We start from the raw sequence: 21,469 nt of genomic DNA, 5'->3' as shown, positions 1-21,469 counted from the left end.
ATATCAAGTTGCTATCTTCAATATTCAAACAAGAGGGCCTGAAAGTTCCAAAGTCGCTCACCTGAGATTCAAAGGAACAGACCTGTTCTGTGCAGCCCAAGATGTCATTAGAACAAAATAACCAACTTTCATGACTAGTGAACACCCTGGCAGCCACGTTTTTCAACAGACCAGAACCATTTTCATACTCATCCAAGATATCATTTAAACGAATATACATGTACTGACAAAGTTTCATGAAGATTCATAAGTCCATATAAGGAAAAATGCCCCGCCCATTGGTGGCCATGTTTTTCAAGCAATTGGAACCATTTTCGAACTGGTCCAAAATATCATTGGGACAAAACTTCTGACAAAGTTTCATGATGATCGTACAATAAATATGGCTTTTAGAGTGTTAACAAGGTTTAACTATAGCTATATAAGGAAAAATGCCACGCCCCCTTGGCGGCCATGTTTTTCCACCAACCGGAACCATTTTCGAACTCGTCCAAGATATCATTGGGACAAATCATCTGACCAAGTTTCATGATGATCGGACAGTAAATGTGGCCTCTAGAGTGTTTAGACAGGCAGGCCAAAAACAATACACCCCCGATCTTTCGATCCGGGGGCATTAAAAAGACGAGATGGCCCTAGTTCGCTCACCTGAGAGGAGTCGGTTCATTCAATCTTTACCAAATGTCAAACTTTACCTGGATATTGTCCAGACAAACATCCTGGTCAAGTTTCATCATTTCATCTGCAAGTCATGATCAATGTACCTAAGAAGTTTCATGATCCTAGCCGTAAGCATTCTAGAGTTATCATCCGGAAACCATTTTTCTAAGTTGAGTCACCGTGACCTTGACAGCCAATGTGTGAATACTGTATTTTACTATGTATAGCGCGCTCCCATTTATAACGCACATGCGATTTTTTAAAGCCAAAATGAAGAAAAAAATAATTCTAGACCAAAAACCTGAAAATTGGGCTAAAAATGGCCACCATTCTTATATTGCGCAATCATTTAATGCGAGTTTTGCGGGCGCTTAATTTTTTGTTTTAAAGTGGGGAGCGTTTATACGATCAGAAGCATGGGTTGCATAGCACTTTATTTTCGACAATTTTAAAGATTATTCTCTAGAGAACACCGTGTATGTCCTTATTGCCGCGCACTGCGCGTTAAATTCGAACCACTATTACCTATTCCTCACATTTGAACAGTGTAACAGTGTAACATTTTCATTACCTGCCGCTCACAACATCGTATGACATCTTCTGCAGACCCGCAACATCGCAATGTCCAATTTTACGCAAATCGTCCGTGGATCCCATTTTATTTTTCATCCACTTAAATATTTCCATATTAAAAGATGCTCCCCATTAAATCCAGTTTGACCCGGTATTTCGCGCCTTCACTGCGTCTAGTTGATCAGTATTTATAGTGAGACAAACAATACACCCAAACGCTCAATTCCATACAGTTGGCGTTATCGGCGTAAAGCCATGAGACAAATATCATTTACGTTTTTTGGCACTGTGACCTTGACCTAGTGACCTGATAATCAATGCGAGTCATGATCAATATACCTATGAAGTTTCATGAACCTAGGCATAAGCGTTCTTGAGTTATCATCCAGAAACCATTTTACTATTTCAGGTCACCTTGACCTTTGACCTAGTGACCTGAAAACCAATAGGGGTCATATGCGAGTCATGATCATTGTACCTATGAAGTTTAATGATCCTAGGCATAAGCGTTCTTGAGTTATCATCCAGAAACCATTTTACTATTTCAGGTCACCTTGACCTTTGACCTAGTGACCTGAAAATCAATAGGGGTCATCTTTGAGTCATGATCAATGAACCTATGAAGTTTCATGATCCTAGGCATAAGCGTTCTTGAGTTATCATCTGGAAACCATTTTACTATTTCAGGTCACCTTGACCTTTGACCTAGTGACATGAAAATCAATAGGGGTCATCTACGAGTCATGCTCAATGTACCTATAAAGTTTCATGATCCTAGGCCTAAGCGTTCTTGTGTTATCATCCGTAAACCATTTTACTATTTCAGGTCATCTTGACCTTTGACCTGAAAATCAATAGGGGTCATCTGCGAGTCATGATCAATGTATCTATGAAGTTTCATGATCCTAGGCATAAGTGTTCTTGAGTTATCATCCGGAAACCATTTTACTATTTCGTGTCATCGTGACCTTGACCTTTGACCTAGTTACCTGAAAATCAATAGTGGTCATCTGCTAGTCATGATCAATGTACCTATGAAGATTCATGATCCTTGGCATAAGCGCTCTTGAGTTATCATCCCGTAACTATCTGGTGGACGGACGTACCGACATGAGCAAAACAATATACCCCCTCTTCTTCAAAAGGGGGGGGGGGGCATAATGAGAAAACTGCCCCCCTCCCAGCAGCCATGTTATTCAACTGACCGGAACCATTTTTGAACGCAAACTCTTTTATCAAGGAAACAAATGTTCTAAGCAAATTTTATGAAAATTGGGCCAAAAATTTGACTTCTACTGTGTTCACATGTTTTCACTATATACATGTACAGAAAAATGCCCCGCCCACTGGCGGCCATGTTTTTTCAACCATCATTTTCTAACTTGTCCGAGATTTCAATAAAAACAATGTTTTGAACAACTTTCATGATGATTGGGCAAAAATTGTGACTTTTAGAGTGTTTACAAGGTTTCTCTATAGCCAAATAGGGAAAACTGCCACTATATTCATATTGAGAAAAATGCCCCGCCCACTGGTGGCCATGTTTTTTCACCGATCTCGACCCTTTACGAACTCGTCCGAGACATCAATTGAACAAATGTTTTGAGTATCTTTCATGATGATTGGGCAAAAATTGTGACTTCTAGAGTGTTAGTGGGACAAAGCTTCTGACCAAGTTTCATGAAGATGGGACAAGAAATGTGGCCTCTAGAGTGTTTACGAGCAAGTGTTAACGGACGGACGGACATACGACGGACAAAGACCGGTCACAAAAGCTCACCTGAGCAATCAGGTGAGCTAAAAAAAAGTAACCCTCAATACAGCTCGAATCACTCACACCTGGAATCCTGGAGTGAAAGTCTACCATTGAGACCGTTTGGCCATCCGTGCTCATAGAGTGAACAAGAGATGTGTTCGTCAGAAACACAATGCCCCCTATTGCACTGCTTTGAAATAAAAAAATGTTTGTTTGTAGTTTTTTTACCTTTGACCTTGAAGGATGACCTTGACCTTGAACTTCCACCACTCAAAATGTGCAGCTTCATGAGATGGCCACTTTGAAATTATTTTTTTTGACCTTTGACCTTGAAGGATGACCTTGACCTTCCACCACTCAAAATGTGCAGCTTCATGAGATACACATGCATGCCAAATATCAAGTTTCTATCTTCAATAATGCAAAAGTAATGGCCAACGTTAAAGTTTTTTTTAGACGGACGGACAGACTGACATACACACATTCTGACGGACAGTTCAACTGCTATATGCCACCCTACCGGGGGCATAAAAATGTATTGTATAATTTATATAAGCAATCCTCGTTGTTTCACAAAATATGACGACAACAACAGAACTCGCCAAATTATTAATTGTTTTGCGTTGCAACGCTTTATAATTTTCAGGTTTTTAATCGTCAAGAGATTCATATAATGGATATTATAGAGCATGGTAAAACTGTTCAAAATTACTGTTTCCTAAAAAATATCAATTCTAAACAAAAAGTTAGAAATCTGAAACTTTTTTTGTCAATTTACCAAAACGTAAGAGGCTCCTTTAATCGGTCCAAATTTACTTTTGACCTTCACCTTACAGATAGGGAGCATGGAGTTTTACCTCATTTTGTGACCTTGCTTTAAAGGGTTATAGATCTTGCATGTGATTCATCAGCAGATGATCTAGATATTCGATGTACGGTAGAATCCAAAAAATGAGCCATTTTTAATTAAAATGTGTAATGTTTGACCTCAGTGAGTGAGTTTGACCTTGAACCTAGAGTCTATCCTCTAACACTTAGCCAAGCAATGAAGAACATTTGTGGAAAGTAATTACACAATCCTTTGTCGCATAGTGAAGTAATGACTTAATTATGAAAATTGTATTAGTTTGTGAGCTTTGACCTCAATCTGTGACCTTGCCTCTAGGGTTATGTTGCGTGTGGCTTGGGCCCCAGATGATTGAGACCAACTGTGGTGAGATGCACGGCTGATAAGGATATACTGCTCAATACAAGAAAAATCCAATATAAACTGATGTTTTGAAGTCATAAAGGGCTATAACCCCTGCACTGATCCATAATTCCCGTTCATACCATGGTTCAATGAAATCTGCCCTGGCAGTTTTTAAATACGTCTCCGGCCACAAAATTATGCTTCTTTTCAAATTGAAAAGGGCTATAACTGCATTATTTGCAAAAAGATAGCAACATAATTAGACGTTCATCACCCTTTTATGCATGTATACACTCTTAACAAGTTTCAATAAATAGGCTCAAGAAGTTTTCAATATTTCTGGACAAAAGTGTTCAGGAAAAGAGACAGACAATGCAAAAACAATATCACCCAGCTTATTGTGAGGGATAATAAGGCTGTTGCTTAAGTTATCAGGATTCTTTACTAATTGCAGGCGAAAACAATTCTGGTCTCGTTTATTCAGCAAATTAACACAAGTACTATCAGGTTTCTGTGCAGTCTATAACATTGATTGGGACTGTTATAACAAAATATCTGCAAACCGGATGTTGATACAGAATTTTTTGACGATAACTTGATAGAAATAAAGTACTGACACTAGGAGAATTATTTTATAATTTGATATACAGCATAAAAATATTTTTTACCAAACAGGGGTTACAAGAAATTGTTTACATAAATTGAAAGATTAAAAACATTCACAACATTAATGTTCATGCTAAAATTATAACAGGTGTTTAATAGGGCCCAAATCTTTATATTCTGTAAATGCAAAAAAGAATTCCACTGAAAGTCTGTTTCACTGTTTTGATGTATCATCACACTGGTGTTAAAGTCGTTAATATCACATGATGTTGAGTTCCTCTTCGATTTTCAGGGCATATCTGAAATTATAAGAACTCTTTTTAAATATATGCACACATAGAACCTGAAAACATCATTAAAATAAAATAACTTATTTAACTGCAGGGATATCTGAAATTTTAAGAAAACCTAATAAATGTATGTACACAGTAAACAAAAAAACATAATTAAAATGAAGTGGCTTATTTAATTCAACATTAACAACTTCACAAATATATATGCATTTTTGGCACATATTTGGTTAAACATACAGACAGTAAACAGACCACAAATATGCACATACTGTATCTCATCTTGCACTCCTTGAGTGCCTCGTTGAAGCCGTAGCACAGCTGGAGGTCGGACTGTTGCTTGGAGCAGTTCAAGAACTGGTCAAGCTCATACTGGCAAGCTGATGGCTGCTGTTGTTGTTGAGCTGGAGGTTGGTACTGTTGGACTGGTGCTGGCGCTTGTTGCTGACTGCTGCCACTGCCACCCCAAATTGCGTGTGAAATACCATGTCCCTTAGAGAAAAAAAATTAATTTTGAACTACTGAAAAACTCCAGATTTAAACTAGTGAATATGGCTATGTGCAAACAGCATAAAACCAGAACAGCCTGCGAGTAACTCGCAGTCTGTAAAGGTTATATGCTGTTTGCTGCTCATCAGTATCTAAGGTTTGGAGATGAAGCCTTAAAAACTTAAATCTATTAAGAAAGGTATTTAATTAAATAAATTTTTCTAAGGGACTACACAAATGCGTATCTAAGTGGTAAAGGTTTAATTGTATTTTCTATACATGTAAGAGTCTATACCGTTAATATTAAGTTTTATTAATTAACTTTATAATATTACACAAGCATGTGTTCAATTTGTTCGCCCAATACAATTTGAGCCTCGCCAATAAAGCTCGAAACTCGCCTTATACCAGAAATTGTCGGACAATATGGAAAAAAACACGGCCAATACAGAAAAAGGTCGGCCAATACGATATTCAGCCAATCAGAAACCAGGAAAAACTCGGCCTTATATGAGAATCTAAAATTTCAACAATTGTGGACGCCATTTTGAAGTTGTATGCTTAGTTTTGGTGCAAAAGTTTAAACCTTTTTTTTTGGGGGGGGGGGGGGGTGGTAGGGGGGGGTGGGGGTGAGAGGGGGGTATAATGTGGGGTGTGGTTATTTATTAGATGTTTTAAAAAAAATCCTTTTTGGGGGGGGGGGGGGCGGGGGGTAGGGGGGAGTGAGAGGGGGGTATAATGTGGGGTGTGGTAATTGATTAGATGTTTAAAAAAAAAATAAATAAATGTTTTCTTTGGGGGGGGGGTAGGGGGTGAGAGGGGGGTATAATGTGGGTTGTGGTAATTTATCAGATGTTTAAAAAAAAAGGGGGGGGGGGGGTAGGGGGGTGGGGGGGTGAGAGGGAGTATAATGTGGGGTGTGGTAATTTATTAGATGTTTAAAAAAAAAATTGGGGGGTGGGGGGTAGGGGGAGTGAGAGGGGGGTTATCATGTGGGGTGGGGTAATTTATTAATGTTGAAAAAAAATATATAAAAAAATTTTTTTTTGGGGGGGGGGGGTATAATGTGGGGTGTGGTAATTTATAAGATGTTTAAAAAAAAATTGGGGGGGGGGTTGGGGGGTGAGAGGGGGTATAATGTGGGGTGTGGTAATTTATTAATGTTCAAAAAAATGTTTTGTTTTTTTAGGGAGGGGGGGGGGGGTGGGGGGTAGGGGGGTAGGGGGGAGTGAGAGGGGGGTTTAATGTGGGGTGGGGTAATTTATTAGATGTTCAAATAAAAAATTGGAGGGGGGCAGGGGTAGGGGGAAGTGAGAGGGGGGTATAATGTGGAATGTGGTATTTTATTAGATGTTTAAAAAAAATAAAAGATGTGTTTGTGAAACACAATGTCCCCCTATATGACGTATGACCTTGTAGGATGACCTTGACCCTTCACCACTCAAAATGTGCAGCTCCATGAGATGCACATGCATTTCAAATATAAAATTGCTAGCTTCAATATTGCAGAAGTGACATTACATGAGCAATTTTGAACCATATATTTGACCTTGAAGGATGACCTTGACCTTTCACCACTCAAAATGTGCAGCTCCATGAGATACACATGCATGCCAAATATCAAGTTGCTATCTTCAATATTGCAAAAGTATTAATAAAATTAGCGATTTGGTCCACATATATTTGACCTCTGACCTTGAAGGATGACCTCGACCTTTCACCACTCAAAATGTGCAGCTCCATGAGATACACATGCATGCCAAATATCAAGTTGCTATCTTCAATATTGCAAAAGTACTCATAAAATGAGCGATTTTGGCCACATATATTTGACATCTGACCTTGAAGAATGACCTTGACCTTTCACCACTCAAAATGTGCAGCTCCATGAGATACACATGCATGCCAAATATCAAGTTGCTATCTTGAATATTAAAATACTGCAAAAGTGTACATTAAATGAGCGATTTTGACCCATATATTTGATCTTTGACCTTGAAGGATGACCTTGACCTTTCACCACTCAAAATGTGCAACTCCATGAGATACATATGCATGCCAAATATCAAGTTGCTATCTTCAATATTGCAAAAGTTATTGCAAATGTTAAAGTTGGCGCAAACCAACCAACCAACCAACAAACAGACCAACCAACCAACAGACAGGGCAAAAACAATATGTCCACCACTACTATAGTGGGGGACATAAAAATTTGGGGGGGGGTGGGGGGGTAGGGGGGGTGGGGGGGGGGTGAGAGGGGGTATAATGTCGGGTGTGGTAATTTATTAGATGATGTTTTAAAAAATTGTTTGGTAGGAATTGTTTGGGTGGAATCCATTGTGGTATTCAGGTAAGTGTTGTTTTGTCAAAGTAATAATAAAATGTGATCATAAAAAATAAACTCACACTGACATGAACAAATATCCTCTATTTATTAAACATGAAATTTAAACTTATTGCATTTGTTTCCCCTGTATATAAGATATAATAGTGAATTACCTCCCCTGTCCTGCTTATATTTATATTAATCAACAAAATTAAACATTAACACAATATTTAATATACAAAATATACAAAAAATCTCCTATTCTGATAATATTTTTACTGATCCACTTTATTTTACTCAAATGATGATGTTTCATTGGACTGATAATTATAGATTTAGGATTATAGACCAGTTGCTTCAGTTATATTGTTCAGAGTTCGCCCTGTTGGCCGCGTATGCGTTCTTGAGTTATCATCCAAAAACCATTTTACTATTTCTGGTCACCGTGACCTTTGACCTAGTGACCTCAAAATCAAAAGGGGTCATCTGCAAGTCATAATCAATGTACCTATGAAGTTTCATTATCCTAGGCCCAATTTCTTGAGTTATCATCCGGAAACCACCTGGTGGACGCACTGACGGACCGACAGACAGACATGTGCAAAGCAATATACCCCCTCTTCTTCGAAGGGGGGCATAAAAATTGTAAAAAAATTAATTCCTATTGGCTTTGTTATTTTGCTTCAGACAGCCGTATTGTCCTGCGGCCTCAGGCCAATACCGCTGTCTTCAGCTCAATAACAAAGCCAATATGAATTCAACTAATTAATTACAATATAATATAGACAATCTTAGACCAAGGCCCTATAACACAGATGCAGGGTGACTTGTCCATTGTTCTTGTATGATTGTAACTTAATTAACAAGTGATAGCAGTGCTTTCCACAGGATTTTTCAGACGCCTCGAGGCCGTTAAGGGTGGTTTGGGAGGGAAGCTTGTGCCCCTCCATACATTAATGTTTTTAAAACATTTATTTTTAACTCTATTTGGTGCGTTATGATTATTCAAGAGAAAGATATGGCTATAAAGTCATTCATACCATCATTCTTTTAAAATTGTTTTTACGCTTTCAGGCAACGTTATGCATAATCCCAACTCGATTGATTCCCCAATACATCCATATCAACCAGACTCAATTAGGGCATTCTTTCTTTTTTCCCCGTAGCTATTTATTACCAGCATAATCCAGTATATTCCATCTTAAAAAGCATATTCTGGTAAATATTGAGGATAAAAGTGCTCATCAAACACAAACATTCACCATTTTTGTTAAGTATCAAATTAATTAAAGCATATATGTGACAAAAGATTTGACTAATATCCAATCAGGGTGGGGGGGGGGTGGGGGGGTGGGGGGGGAGGGTTTCCACTGAATGCAAGTAATCGCCCTAATTTAAGAATTCAACAAAACATTTATAGCTGTGTGCAAAGAATTCCACAATAATTTGTTTAAACACTTTACCAGTGCCCCAGATAAGCTGCGTATCTGCGTTTTTTACCCTATTAAAATGTTTAAAAACGCAAAGAAATACCATATAATGCGTATTGAAAACGCAACCAATTTGACTTTTACGCAAATTCGTCAAATGGGATGCGTACAATACAATGGCTTCGATCGGAAATGCTTTTCTCATTTTCGGTATTTTCTCATTTGAAGTATTATCGTAACGAGGCGATGCTTTCATTCAGCAAGCACCTGGATGATGAATAACAGTCAAAGTTATTAAAACGCTCTGCGGACTGGCTCTGCGGACTGGATTTCATAGTTAAATAAAGCGTCTGACCAAATAATTTATGACGACATACATGCGTTTTCAATCTGACTTAATCCGTCGTTTTATAACTCAGTTCACCCTATTTCAAGAATGAAATCACCCTTTTTTTCAAAATCAAAGGGTGAAAACCCTATTTCCTAAATAATTATCTGGGCCACTGACTTTACGAGTCAAATAAATGGTGTGACCATATTATGCATGAAATTCACAATTTACACAAAAATTACACCCAATTGCTATAATCTTCTAAGAAACTTGCAGAAATTTTATCGTTGAAATGCATACCATAGGGACCGATGGATCTGGTAGAAAATAAAGCCAACAAACTGTCAAAAAATCAAAAACTTATGGCAATCATCGTCTGCATGATTTTACTGCAGGTAAGTACTGTCGCTCATGTAAAGTGTGCGCTCTCATTGACCAATAGCGATTTTCCAATACATTGACGCTCTGCCATTAGGCAGGCTTTAATTGAAAAACTCTCAATATATTCGACAAAAGTCGATATCGCTTTGATCTTAAGAAGGGCTAGCTGCCAAAAATACACTGATCGGTAAATTTCAAGCCCCCGCTGACTCTTATTTCGAAATTCAAGCCCCTGGCCAGGGACCGTTAAATGGCCTGTGGAAAGCACTGGTGATAGAATCTGTTTCATAATTCAATCTGATCAAAAACATAATAAAAGAGGAATAATAAGTTGTTTATTTCTTAATTCTATTCTTAATCATTCCCACAGGTTTACTTTCTATGATATAATATTTTAACATCTAGTATTAAACAGTCAGCAACCTCTTAAGTTAATGTTTGTTTCATAACTAGGATCAAACAGTGAACAATCTTTCAATGTTTGTTTCATCACTTAACTACTGTTAAATGGTCAACACAGCTTTGCTATGAAAGGGATTGTTGTTAAGCACAGGTGGAGTGGTACTGACAGTCTTTCTTAAAATCGTAACACCTTATTCAGGGTAAAATAGGATTAAAGCATGTGATCATTAGTCGTGCATTACTGCAGAATACATGTTGTCATTCATTGCAGACATATTATGCTAAATTGTATGGGAGAGGGAATGAGCAATGGTCGTTTAACACAAGTAGGGACTGAATGCAGGTGGTCAGACCAAGTGTTACACTGTATTCACAATTACTGAGCCTGACCATAGGTTACACTGTACTTACAATCACTGAGCCTGCAGCCACACCCCCAGCAGTGGCTGCCATGTTGGCCAAAAGCCCAGGTTGTTTGGGCTGCACTTGGGCTGGTGGGTAGTGCTGAGGAGCCGGCGCTGGGGCTGTCTGTCTTGGGGGTGGTGCAGGGGCACGGCTGAAACGGAAACACTTTATGTTGATCACTTAACTACCCTATAATGTTTGACATGTTCTTGGAGAACTGGGTTTAAGCATGTGCGTTAAGTGTTGTCCCAGATACAGGTCCAATTAGGAAAACTGTGGGCGAACAACTCTGATATTGGGAAAATTTGCATCACGAAGTCTTCATATTGAGAAATTGACGCATTTTATTTTTTGCTCCCAAATACTTTTAAATTAATAACTAAGTGTTGTCAAGTTGTCTATATTATATAAACTTATGTTCAAGCCATAGAGCTGCATAGGGAAACTAACTAAATGTTATTTATAAATATAAAAAAATGTTATTTTTTGGAACCATTCATTGGGATTTTTTTACAGCATTGAATTGGGAAATGTGTAGTTTTTTTCCTGATCGGGAAAGTGCAGATTCCAGTACTTTATTTTAAAAAATCTCTGAGATAATCCTGTGCCATCATTGCATTTGTGTTCGAAATAGTTATATGCCATATCTAAAATTTAAAGAAATTAATAATATGCAATTGATCATACAGAGCAATAAGTAACAAATTCTTAATATGGTAAAATTGTGATCTTAATCACGGCTATATAGAGAACAACTGGTTACTGCCTGCTCTCTTAGTAATATATCAGGCAAGGCTTAGAATAATATAACGGCGAGGCTTGCTTACTTATAGATATCAACGTAATTCTTTTGTGCGACACACCGTCTAATGATGGTGAACGATTGTGCCAAATGATTTTAAAATCTCACAATGAACGACAAAGTTATGGCCAGGACAAGCTTGTTCCGCCTGCTTGCCCGCCAGCCGACATTCGCCAATCTAATAACCAGTTTTTTCCTTCGGAAAACCTGGTTAATAATATTTACAATCACAATTAATTTAATGTGCGCTGGTTGTATAAGCATAATTAAAAGCATATTTAATGTGTCTGGCAAAGTAAGTTTGTTTCCAGCCCTTAGTGTATGTATAGCACACATAAACAAGGTCACGTATTTATGTACATTATTTTTCCTTTCATATAAAGACATCAAGTAGACCAGGCAGCTGTTTTCGCACCTACAAGTGGTCAAGGCTCCAGCAGATGGTGGATTTTTAATTGCTTTTTTTTTTGCTATTATATTTTATCCGAGACACTTAGCAGTCTGAAGCCTTATCAATAATCAAGACTTTTTGTTATGTTAATAATCAGGTTATTATAACTATTGTTTGAATATGCATATATAAACTTGTTTAATTTTGTTCATATTATAAAGTTGATATCGCTACCCATTACCTGATAATCCCGTAATTCCTGTTTGAAAGCAAAGTCTGGTAAATATTTACGATAAATTGCTCAAGAAATACAAACACGCCATTTTTCTGATTATCAAATAAATTTTGGCATTTTTGGCATTTGTTACTATTTAAAGATGTGATGAAATAATATCCAATCGGAACAGGGCTTTTTCCACTGATCAGGCATAAATTGCCCGACGTGATGTCCATGTTTTTATACAACACAAAATACACCCACACTTTCCATGCAATGTTCTACATGTCTGCATAATTTTCGCGCACTTATTTAGTTATTTTTGACTAAATTGAAACCAACGATATTTTAGCACTGTTTATTTGACGCTAGAATTTGTTAATGTCGCGTTAGCATTAAAATTTGGATGCGTGTTTCGGATTACAAATTTAATAATGCTCATTTGAGAATCGAACGAAACACAAACAGTTGTGCGTAAATAATTCAAAGATAATTTGTTTAAGCGCCTTAAGTGCTTTATCGCTAATATAAACTTGAAAATAACAAGCAAATTCGTTGCATTGATATCCCCCCCCATATGCTTCTGGACACAAAAGTGTTATATTTGACATTCAAAAAAGATTTTTTTCAAGATACAAAGGGACATAAATCCCTTATGAACAGATGATGTACAATGCCATTTGGCGTTCATCATCCTCTTATCCATATATATACTCATACCAAGTTTCAATGAAATCAGCCAAAGCACTTCCAAGATATGGCTCCGGACACACACAAAAAGCATTTTTTCAAGATACAAAGGGCCATAACTCTGTTATTAACAGATGGTGTACTATGCCATTTGGCGTGCATCATCCTTTTATCCATATATATATACTCATACCAAGTTTCAATGAAATCCGCTAAACCACTTCCAAGATATGGCTCCGGACGGACGGACTGAAAGACGAACGGATGGACAGACGGACAACACCAAAACAATATCCCTCCGCCTATGGCGGGGGATAATTACTATGAAAGTAGCGTAAATCTAGGATTCTACACTACAATGATGTACATTTAGGTGTATATCTTTTCATTAAATTTATTCAGCGAAAGTACGCGAGGTTAATATAGACTCAGGTCGTTGCGCGGATCGATGCCGAGTGCCTCGGTGATACTCTGCCCTAACACACGACGTGGCCGCTGAATACTAACGATTCTGGCCGTGGCGTGACCGTGGATTATGTTGGTTCCGTGTTGGCTGTACTGTAATTTAATAGAGGTGTTTCAAATGATATACTTCATTTGTTGTCAGTTTGTTTCTTTGTATTGCTTTTGATTATAAATGATTAAATGAAACTAATTGAAAACCATTATTATAGTGATCAGTCCTGCCCAAAATTTTAATTTATTGCCGGCAATGAGGTCCTATAATCATGCAGCCATTTCCGGCCCAGACTGATTATTTCAACCCAAAAAGTAAAAAATGATGACGAAAGACAAAGATGACATTTTTAACAATATTGTAATATTATCAGATTAGTATACAAAGCATGCATTTAATCATTCAGAATTGACAAGATTTCTTTAGCATTTGTCTCTTCATCCTGCAGGGATGGAAACTAACGTTTTACAATTGGTTGCCCGTGTGGGCAACCATCTTTACTATTTTGGTTGCCCGGCTAAAGACTAACGAGCCCAGTACAATGTACATGTAGTGTCGTGTGTATCTAATACTTTCTTTAAATAAAAGATAACTGAACAAAATTCTTACATTACACACTTTCTATGTATAATGTCTTAACACAAGTTAATAGTCAGTTGAATAATTTCCTTGGTCTTTATGAATAAATATTATTAAAATTATTAATCAACAGCCGCCAATTTTATTAAATGTTTAGAATCTAATTGTACTTGAATGTTTCAAGCTTAAAAAATCTAGTTGCCCCGCTGGACTACCAACTTTTGAATTTAAGTTGCCCAGGCTAAAATCTACTTGCCCCGGGCTCACGGGCAACCACTAATTTCCATCCCTGTCCTGGATATCTGAATCCTCTACTGAAGACACATCCTTTGACTAATCTTTCGTTGAATACCCATCAGGCATAGCCTTGGGTGAGCGCTAATAATTAAGTCGATGAAGACCATCTCCCTGTATCATGAGCATACAAGGTGGGAGTTTGTTACATAAAAACCTCATTAAATATTTAATTTTACATAAACCATTGAATGTGAACAGCCATTTGTCTACAGCTGCTGAATGGTCATAAGCTGTAACATCTGCAGTGCTGAGTTTGATCATCATGAGAGTTTGGTTTGGCTCTTTCACCAAATTTTATTATTAAAGATATTAAAAAATAAAATGAAAACAAAATCACCAGTTATATATCTGGATACTCTGTTTTCCTTCTAACTCCTGTGTAGATATTGTCAGATCGCTTCGAACTCCTGTGTAGGTGTTGACAGATCGCTTACGAATTAATCGGATATAACGGGAACCAAAAGTATATGATATCGATTCTCTCCCTTTGCAAATCTACTCATATAGTGATGACGTAGTGTGTAATTTGCATTGACGACGCAGCAAAAATCTTCGGATACCGTATATGCACATACGTCATTCAAGAAATGCAACAAATGAAAAAATGTTTTACATGATTGGAGTATTCATAAATAACTTGGTATATTGCCTCTTTTGCCTTGAAACTTTTCTGGAAATACCTTATGGAATTCCAAATTTCGCCATAATTTTACTACCGGACACGAGGTCTGGCAATATTAGAATCATTTCCGGATTTTCCAAATTATTATCAGAAAAATCCGAGGACCGACGGTATTTCGGAAAGACTGTAGTGATTATTGTTTACAAATGTTACCAATATATGCAATTGTTTTAATTGTTTAATTGTGCCGGCTGTTAATTGAATATATCCTCGAGTGCCTAATTTCGACGCATACAACCAGTTGTTGAAGTTTTGTTGCTCAATATAGGGATTTATGTAATTAATTTTGTTATTTCATTACACATTGAAATTTTATGTACACATTTTAAGTTCAATTGATTGTGTTCTCAACAAAAATTCGTTGAAAAACGAAATGACCCAAGTCTATATAATGGCGGCCATATTTGTTGAGTGCCCTAAAACGACGCATCTGATTGGTTACCTGATTTCAATGTAAATATAACTCCTGTGAAGACTGAATGCATAAAATATTAACTCATGATAGATGTACTTAAATTTGTATCACTGTACAAGCAATATGGAACTGAAATTAATTAAATCAATTAAGGTTTTTAATTTTGGGATGCCATACTTTCTGGCAGTGGTTTTAATAGGGGCCCCTGTCAGCAACCCCTTGTCATAAGCTGTGTTTATGGAAGCAGGTGAATATAACCTGTACTTCTTTTGTGGAACCTACAATTATAATTAAGTAAATGAAAATAAGTAATGAACATAATATGAAATTACCAACATAAACACTTGCTACATGTAGTTAAAATTGTATTACAGCATAACCAAAAACATATCCGGACTTCAAATCAAAATTTACGCGTACACCTGTTTCATAGTGAAAATTAATCTATTTATACGATGTTTTGTCAAATGGCAGTCACGTGACTTATGAATGAAGTAGTGAACTTTTGCAGACGAAACCTATGCACTATCCCACGGTCTTATTTACAAAGACAATTGGGTGTAAAGTGTTCAAAAGTTTTGCATTAATTAAAAAACTAAAATACATAAAAATCCATCAATTGCAAAACAATCAACCATATGTTACCTTTAAACCCTTTTATTTTCCACATAACAAACAACAACTATAGTAAATTGTTCGTAGTGCACCATGTGCTATTGAATAACGTCAACGGATGTCGCTTATGTATCAAACAGGGGCAAAACAAAACTTGCGTCGAATTAGAGCAGCGTCGATTCGGGTCACTCAACGATATGCTTGTTTGTTTGATAAATACTGATGTGGGTATTCATTATTGTTATCAATTTAAAAATATCCAAATATATGAAATGGAAATAATTTACAGTTTGTTTTATTTCAAAGTCTTCCCATATAATATAACGCCTCATACCGATGACATACCTGAAGCAAAGACATACAATTATATGTATTATAATACAGTAATCAATAATATCCAAATGTTATAACGCGTATCTACCAATATATTTACAATGATTTAATCAATTTAAAACAGGGACAAAAAAGCCTGATACTTGGGCCAAATGAGCCTTAAATTGGAGCCGAAAGAGCCTGAAAAAAACGTGGGCGAAAGAGCTTTGTGTTGAAAGAGCCGACCCCATTTTATTAAATATCATTAATAGACGAGTTAATTGTTATTGTTTACATTCGGGATTTTCTGCGCATGCGCACTGACTGGTTGGCAAAAACACTGGTTGCATTCATGTAAAGCATTTATAAAGGGCTTTTGTTAAGTCAATTAAACGATAAAAAATCCGAAATAAACTTTACAACTCTTAAACAACAGTGCAAATATATCATATTTAGTACCAATAAATGTATATTCATATATATAATTTCCTCTTCATAAAAATACAAATGAGTTATTAGCATCAGAGTAAACATGGTCGGAAGACTAAATATTGACAATACCACACAACAAAACAATAAATAAGCCGTATTCTTTTTTATAGTAAGACTTTAAAAATGATATTTCAAAACTTATAAAACATATATTAATTTGATTATAACTATAAACGGTGTGGATATTGTTATTGTTCATCAGCGATCGAAAGTGTATTATAAAAGACGCATTTAATCAATTATAAAAAAAGCCATAAAAAACGGAATACATTACAATCGTTAAATGTTGTGGTAATTTTCTTTACCATAGAATAAATTTTCGTTTCGTTTCCATTGAATTACAATATTAATGAATTTTAATATACAAATGGAAATAAAACCTGCATCTTGTGCAAATTGAACTGTCTTTGCATGTATATTGAAATCTCTTAACAAGTAATAAGGAGTGATACATGTAACAATCTAGCATTTTATGATAAATATATATATTTATTTAATTTATTTTACGCAAATAGTGTTTATCCATTGTGATTGCTTGGTTTCATGATAGTGTTACGTGCACTGCAAGAACGTACAATCTTTACACTAAATTGCCGAGTTTACATTTGCCGGTAGCCGCAATTGTGTAGCAGTAATATTGCACAATATTTTAAATTTAAAGTTATAAAGCACTGTATTATTATGATTAAACTGGCTAACATATAAATACACATGTTCCTGTTAATCCGTTTCGGACAAATATCTTCTTTTTTTAAATATGTTAAATTATTTATTAAAGCAAATGTTACGTATTTTGGCTTTAATATTTGGCTTGCTCATTATGACTGCTCAATATGCCAAGAGATGACATGGAGGTATCATAAAGTCTGCCACATGTGGTCTATGCAGGGACCCAATTAAAGTATAGGTCCCTATGTTTATGACACCGGCATGTTTTCTGTGAAATTGTCTGGGCAGTCTCCGATCATAACGAGATAATATGCTTGTGATGAACAATGGTGCAATTAAACACCAGGTTAGAAATGCTGAAACAAAAGTGTCAAAATTGGTGTCCACAATTAAATAGAATAATTAGATTTATGAATTTATTTGTTGTGTAACAAGTTTGTACAGATATATTAAGGTTAAAATCAGTTACTATATGTTGCGAACAAAAAGCGATCTATTTGTTGTTTGTTTTCATCCTTATTTGTGTTCTTTCATTAAATTTAATTTATTCTAAAAGAATTTTCATTTCTGAAATTTTGTATCTAAAGTGGACGTGAAGATGCGTTTAGTAGAGATTTTTGTGGTAACCACATATCGAGCTCGTAGATAGTGTTCCACTCCAGAGCTCGTTTATAGTAAAAACAAATAATAACAACAACATAATCGTTCCTAAAATGAATTTCCACGCATGCTTATGTTTTATTCAGACATAAATAGTAAAATTATATTTGATACAGTTCATGATTATCAATAAAAACGATGATTATGTCAACCTTCTCTATATGCGCCTATATGAAATCCACCTCTTTTTGCCAACCAGTGGGCGGAGTCTAAACTTTGCAGGTGTGTGTGACGTCACGCGTAAACTCGTCTATATGATCGTTATGGACAAAAGACAGCTCTAACTCATTGTAAGTGGCGATATTTAGATGCGATAACGTTTAATGAATGATCGAAACTCCTTAACATGTGAGTATACAACTGTTAACACTAGCGATGGGCACAAGGGAGGCAACTGCGTACGGCTCATTTACTACTGAAAAATTCCTGCGCGAAATCTCGTTCATAAAAATAGTGCCGATAGGGGGTCGGAATTACGTCGTTTTTAGGTGGTTTTCGGTTGGATATGGTTAAAATAACCACTAATCATATAAGTTAATACATTTATGTTCGCGGGCAAAGCACTTTCGTTTCCACACAGTTGCGTTGAAGATTAAAAGAAAGCCTCAGAAAATTTCCGAGATCGAGAAAAATAGGTAAGATACATTGCCCAGTAGAACAATTGCTTTTATTTTGTAGGTTAATCATTCTCCTTTCCATTCATGCCACTAATTGCTTTGCAAAATGCCGTGATTCTGCTGGTTGTTGCTAATGTATGGACCCACTATTGACCCGTTTCATGAATGGCAAGATGGCCGCCGTTGTTGAAAATTCATACGACGTAAATATCAATTGTTCTTTTTTTCCTCTGTAAAGTTGCCAAAAAATGTGTTGTACGTGCTTAACATCATTGAAGGATATATTTATGCCGACATCATATCGTAATGGTAGTTTTCATTCGTATATCTGTAAATAGACGTTTCGATAATACAAAATACAGACTTGCACAATTAGGACAGCAAGCATTTCGGATATAGCATTAATGATACAAGAAATAAGAATCTTTATTTAACGTCGGATGTGAACAACAATTTGATACAGTTACTGTATTTTAGTTATATTATGTAGATATATTATTTCTTTGATTTCAATTATTCTTTTTGCAGACATATGTCTGATACTAATAAGTCAGAGTCTCAGGATTGGGAAGAGTTTGACTCGGAGTCTGACAGTGAGCGTGTATCACCGCAGCCAGGTCAATTTACACAGGACCGGTCTGCAATAGCTGAAAAGTTGAAGCTTCCGCATCAGGTACTAGATAAAAAATAATTTGCAATTTTAACCAATAAATATTTTTTTAGTATATAAATGACATTTCAGCAGAATGACATTTTGAAATATAAACCCCATGTAATTTTATTTTATGGCAATGTATCGGTCATTTTGAAAAACATTTATTATCAACATTAATAAATCATCATTATTGTAATTCATTAATGTTTATGCATTTGAAATATATACTGTTATACTTTTAAGAAGTCAGATATCACAAAATGTTGTTTAAGAAGACAGATATCACATAATTGAGTTTAAGAAGACTGATATCACAAGATAAGGAAGAGCAGTCTTTTTTTTAATTCTAAAGCTGTAGCCTAATCTAGTCTACAATCCCTCAGAAATTTTCATAAAAAGGCTACATCCTCTCAAAATTTTTCATTATATTTATGCACTTAACCCAAAAAAAGAAACTTACACCTGGAAATTTCATTCCCCTATGACTAACATTGCGTGAGTTGTATCCCCAAATTTTGGGTTTCACACACTTTTTCCTATATAATATGAAGGCTAAGGCCCCTTCCCCCAACAGCCTTAAAAAAGCCTTGAATGGTAAAAACAATGAACCTTTAAGCTATTTTCCGTTTAAGAAAGTCCCTTCTTAAAGAAAATCCAGTTGAATCAGAAAGTGTTGTCCCTGATAAGCCTGTGTGGACTAAACAGGCTAATCTGGGATGACACTTAAGGCTCATGCATTAAGCCCCGTTTTCCCAGAGTGCGGCTCAAATGTTCATTTACATGTTACAGAGTACCGCAAGAAGCTGCCGTTTGTGAATGCGCTTTTTTTATTAAATTGGTTTTCAGACCTCTTCTTAATGGTGATTTTTTTTACTTGTTTTCTTTTCAGGCTTATCTCAAACAATTTTGTAAAATGGGCACAGTGTGACAATAGAGCCTGCAACCACTGGGTACACCTGTCATTTTGTACAGAAATTAAAGTCATCAGAAGAGGTGCAACATTTATGTGCCCATGCTGTGCTAAAGAAGAGTGAAAATTGTTCTTAAGAAAAGTGAAAGAAACATGCTCAATTGTATTTATAAAATATTGAAAACATATTTAATATATATTTACTGTTTTAGTTCTTGTTAAAATTGTTCAAAGAAGCGATGTTTTAAGTTAAGTTGGCCTAATCCATTACCACTAGAGTGCTGTCTCTTTCCCGGATGTGACGTATCGACTTAAGGTAAACAACGCGCAGAGTAAATGTTCTTGTAGTGTGTATGAAACTATCGGCTTTGCGTAGTAAAACATGCTGTAAATAATCATTTTTGACATTGATTTAACGGGAATTAAATAATCTCCGAAGGTAAATAGTATATTGCTGCATTTTGTTGCCTAAATTCAGAAATTCTTTTACTTGTTTCCTTAACCGGTCGACTTACGGTAATTGGAGAATATATTTGTATGCCCCCTTTTATTTTGCCATAAACTGTGCAGTAAAAAGTGCAAAACCAATAAAAAATATTTGTTATTAACATGTTTAAATGTGTTTCATGTCTAAAAAGGCATTCACATAGATAAAAATAACTTATAAATGGCCAAAATAGCTGGTTAAATGCAAATGTCAGTTGTTTGCTGGCAATGAACCAGATTTTTGGCAGAAAAAACAGCAGAGAAATTCACCTATTTTTTTACATGTTTTAAAAAAATCATAAAAAATCTATTTTTCATCCAAATAAAAAAAGAAAGACATCATTATGTTTGTTTTAAGTAATATAACATCAATGCCAAATATCATTCAAATATTCCCATTAAAAAAAATCATTGCCTCTTGCTATTAACACATGAATTTCATCAGTATTTCATCAGTTTTCAAATAAATTACAAAATATAAAAAACGTGCAATAAAAAACAAATCTACAAACCTCGGTGAAGGAGCTGGGGATGACCTGCGTCTTGGCATTTTTTTTTAAGAACTGCTGAGGTTAAAAAAGATATTTACGCAATATTCTAGAAGAGTGTTGACCTTGTTTAGCGGAAGTATGGAGTTGTATAACGGATATTGTTTGTCAAACTTTTGATTGGTTGGAAATAA

At 35.9% G+C, this 21,469-nt stretch overlaps 1 protein-coding gene and 1 long non-coding RNA gene across 2 annotated transcripts; one reads left to right on the top strand and one right to left on the bottom strand.

Moving 5' to 3' along the window:
• Window positions 1–4,640: 4,640 nt before the first annotated feature.
• Window positions 4,641–21,463, bottom strand: LOC127831925 (coiled-coil-helix-coiled-coil-helix domain-containing protein 2-like). The gene is made up of 4 exons (XM_052357009.1): window positions 21,300–21,463; window positions 10,848–10,992; window positions 5,350–5,569; window positions 4,641–5,086 (listed from the first exon to the last, which is right to left on the bottom strand). The coding sequence occupies exons 1-4, from the start codon at window positions 21,335–21,337 to the stop codon at window positions 5,076–5,078; spliced, it is 414 nt and encodes a 137-aa protein (XP_052212969.1). The 5' UTR covers window positions 21,338–21,463; the 3' UTR covers window positions 4,641–5,075.
• LOC127831951 (uncharacterized) lies at window positions 18,496–20,214 on the top strand. The gene is made up of 3 exons (XR_008026579.1): window positions 18,496–19,045; window positions 19,265–19,409; window positions 20,181–20,214. It is a non-coding gene; the product is annotated as an uncharacterized LOC127831951 (long non-coding RNA).
• Window positions 21,464–21,469: the final 6 nt, after the last annotated feature.

Source organism: Dreissena polymorpha, chromosome 1 (assembly GCF_020536995.1).
Source record: "Dreissena polymorpha isolate Duluth1 chromosome 1, UMN_Dpol_1.0, whole genome shotgun sequence".
Lineage (NCBI taxonomy): Eukaryota > Metazoa > Mollusca > Bivalvia > Myida > Dreissenidae > Dreissena > Dreissena polymorpha.
The sequence above is the reverse complement of the archived record's forward strand: the minus strand, read 5'-3'. Positions and strand labels throughout refer to the sequence as shown.

Excerpts from the sequence above, each read along its gene's own strand:
- LOC127831925 (XM_052357009.1), bottom strand. The coding sequence starts at position 21,337 with ATGCCAAGACGCAGGTCATCCCCAGCTCCTTCACCGAG. Across the intron at positions 10,993-21,299 it reads TCCCCAGCTCCTTCACCGAG|CCGTGCCCCTGCACCACCCC; the intron begins GTTTGTAGATTT and ends TTTCCGTTTCAG. Across the intron at positions 5,570-10,847 it reads TGGCTGCAGGCTCAGTGATT|GGACATGGTATTTCACACGC; the intron begins GTAAGTACAGTG and ends TTTTTCTCTAAG.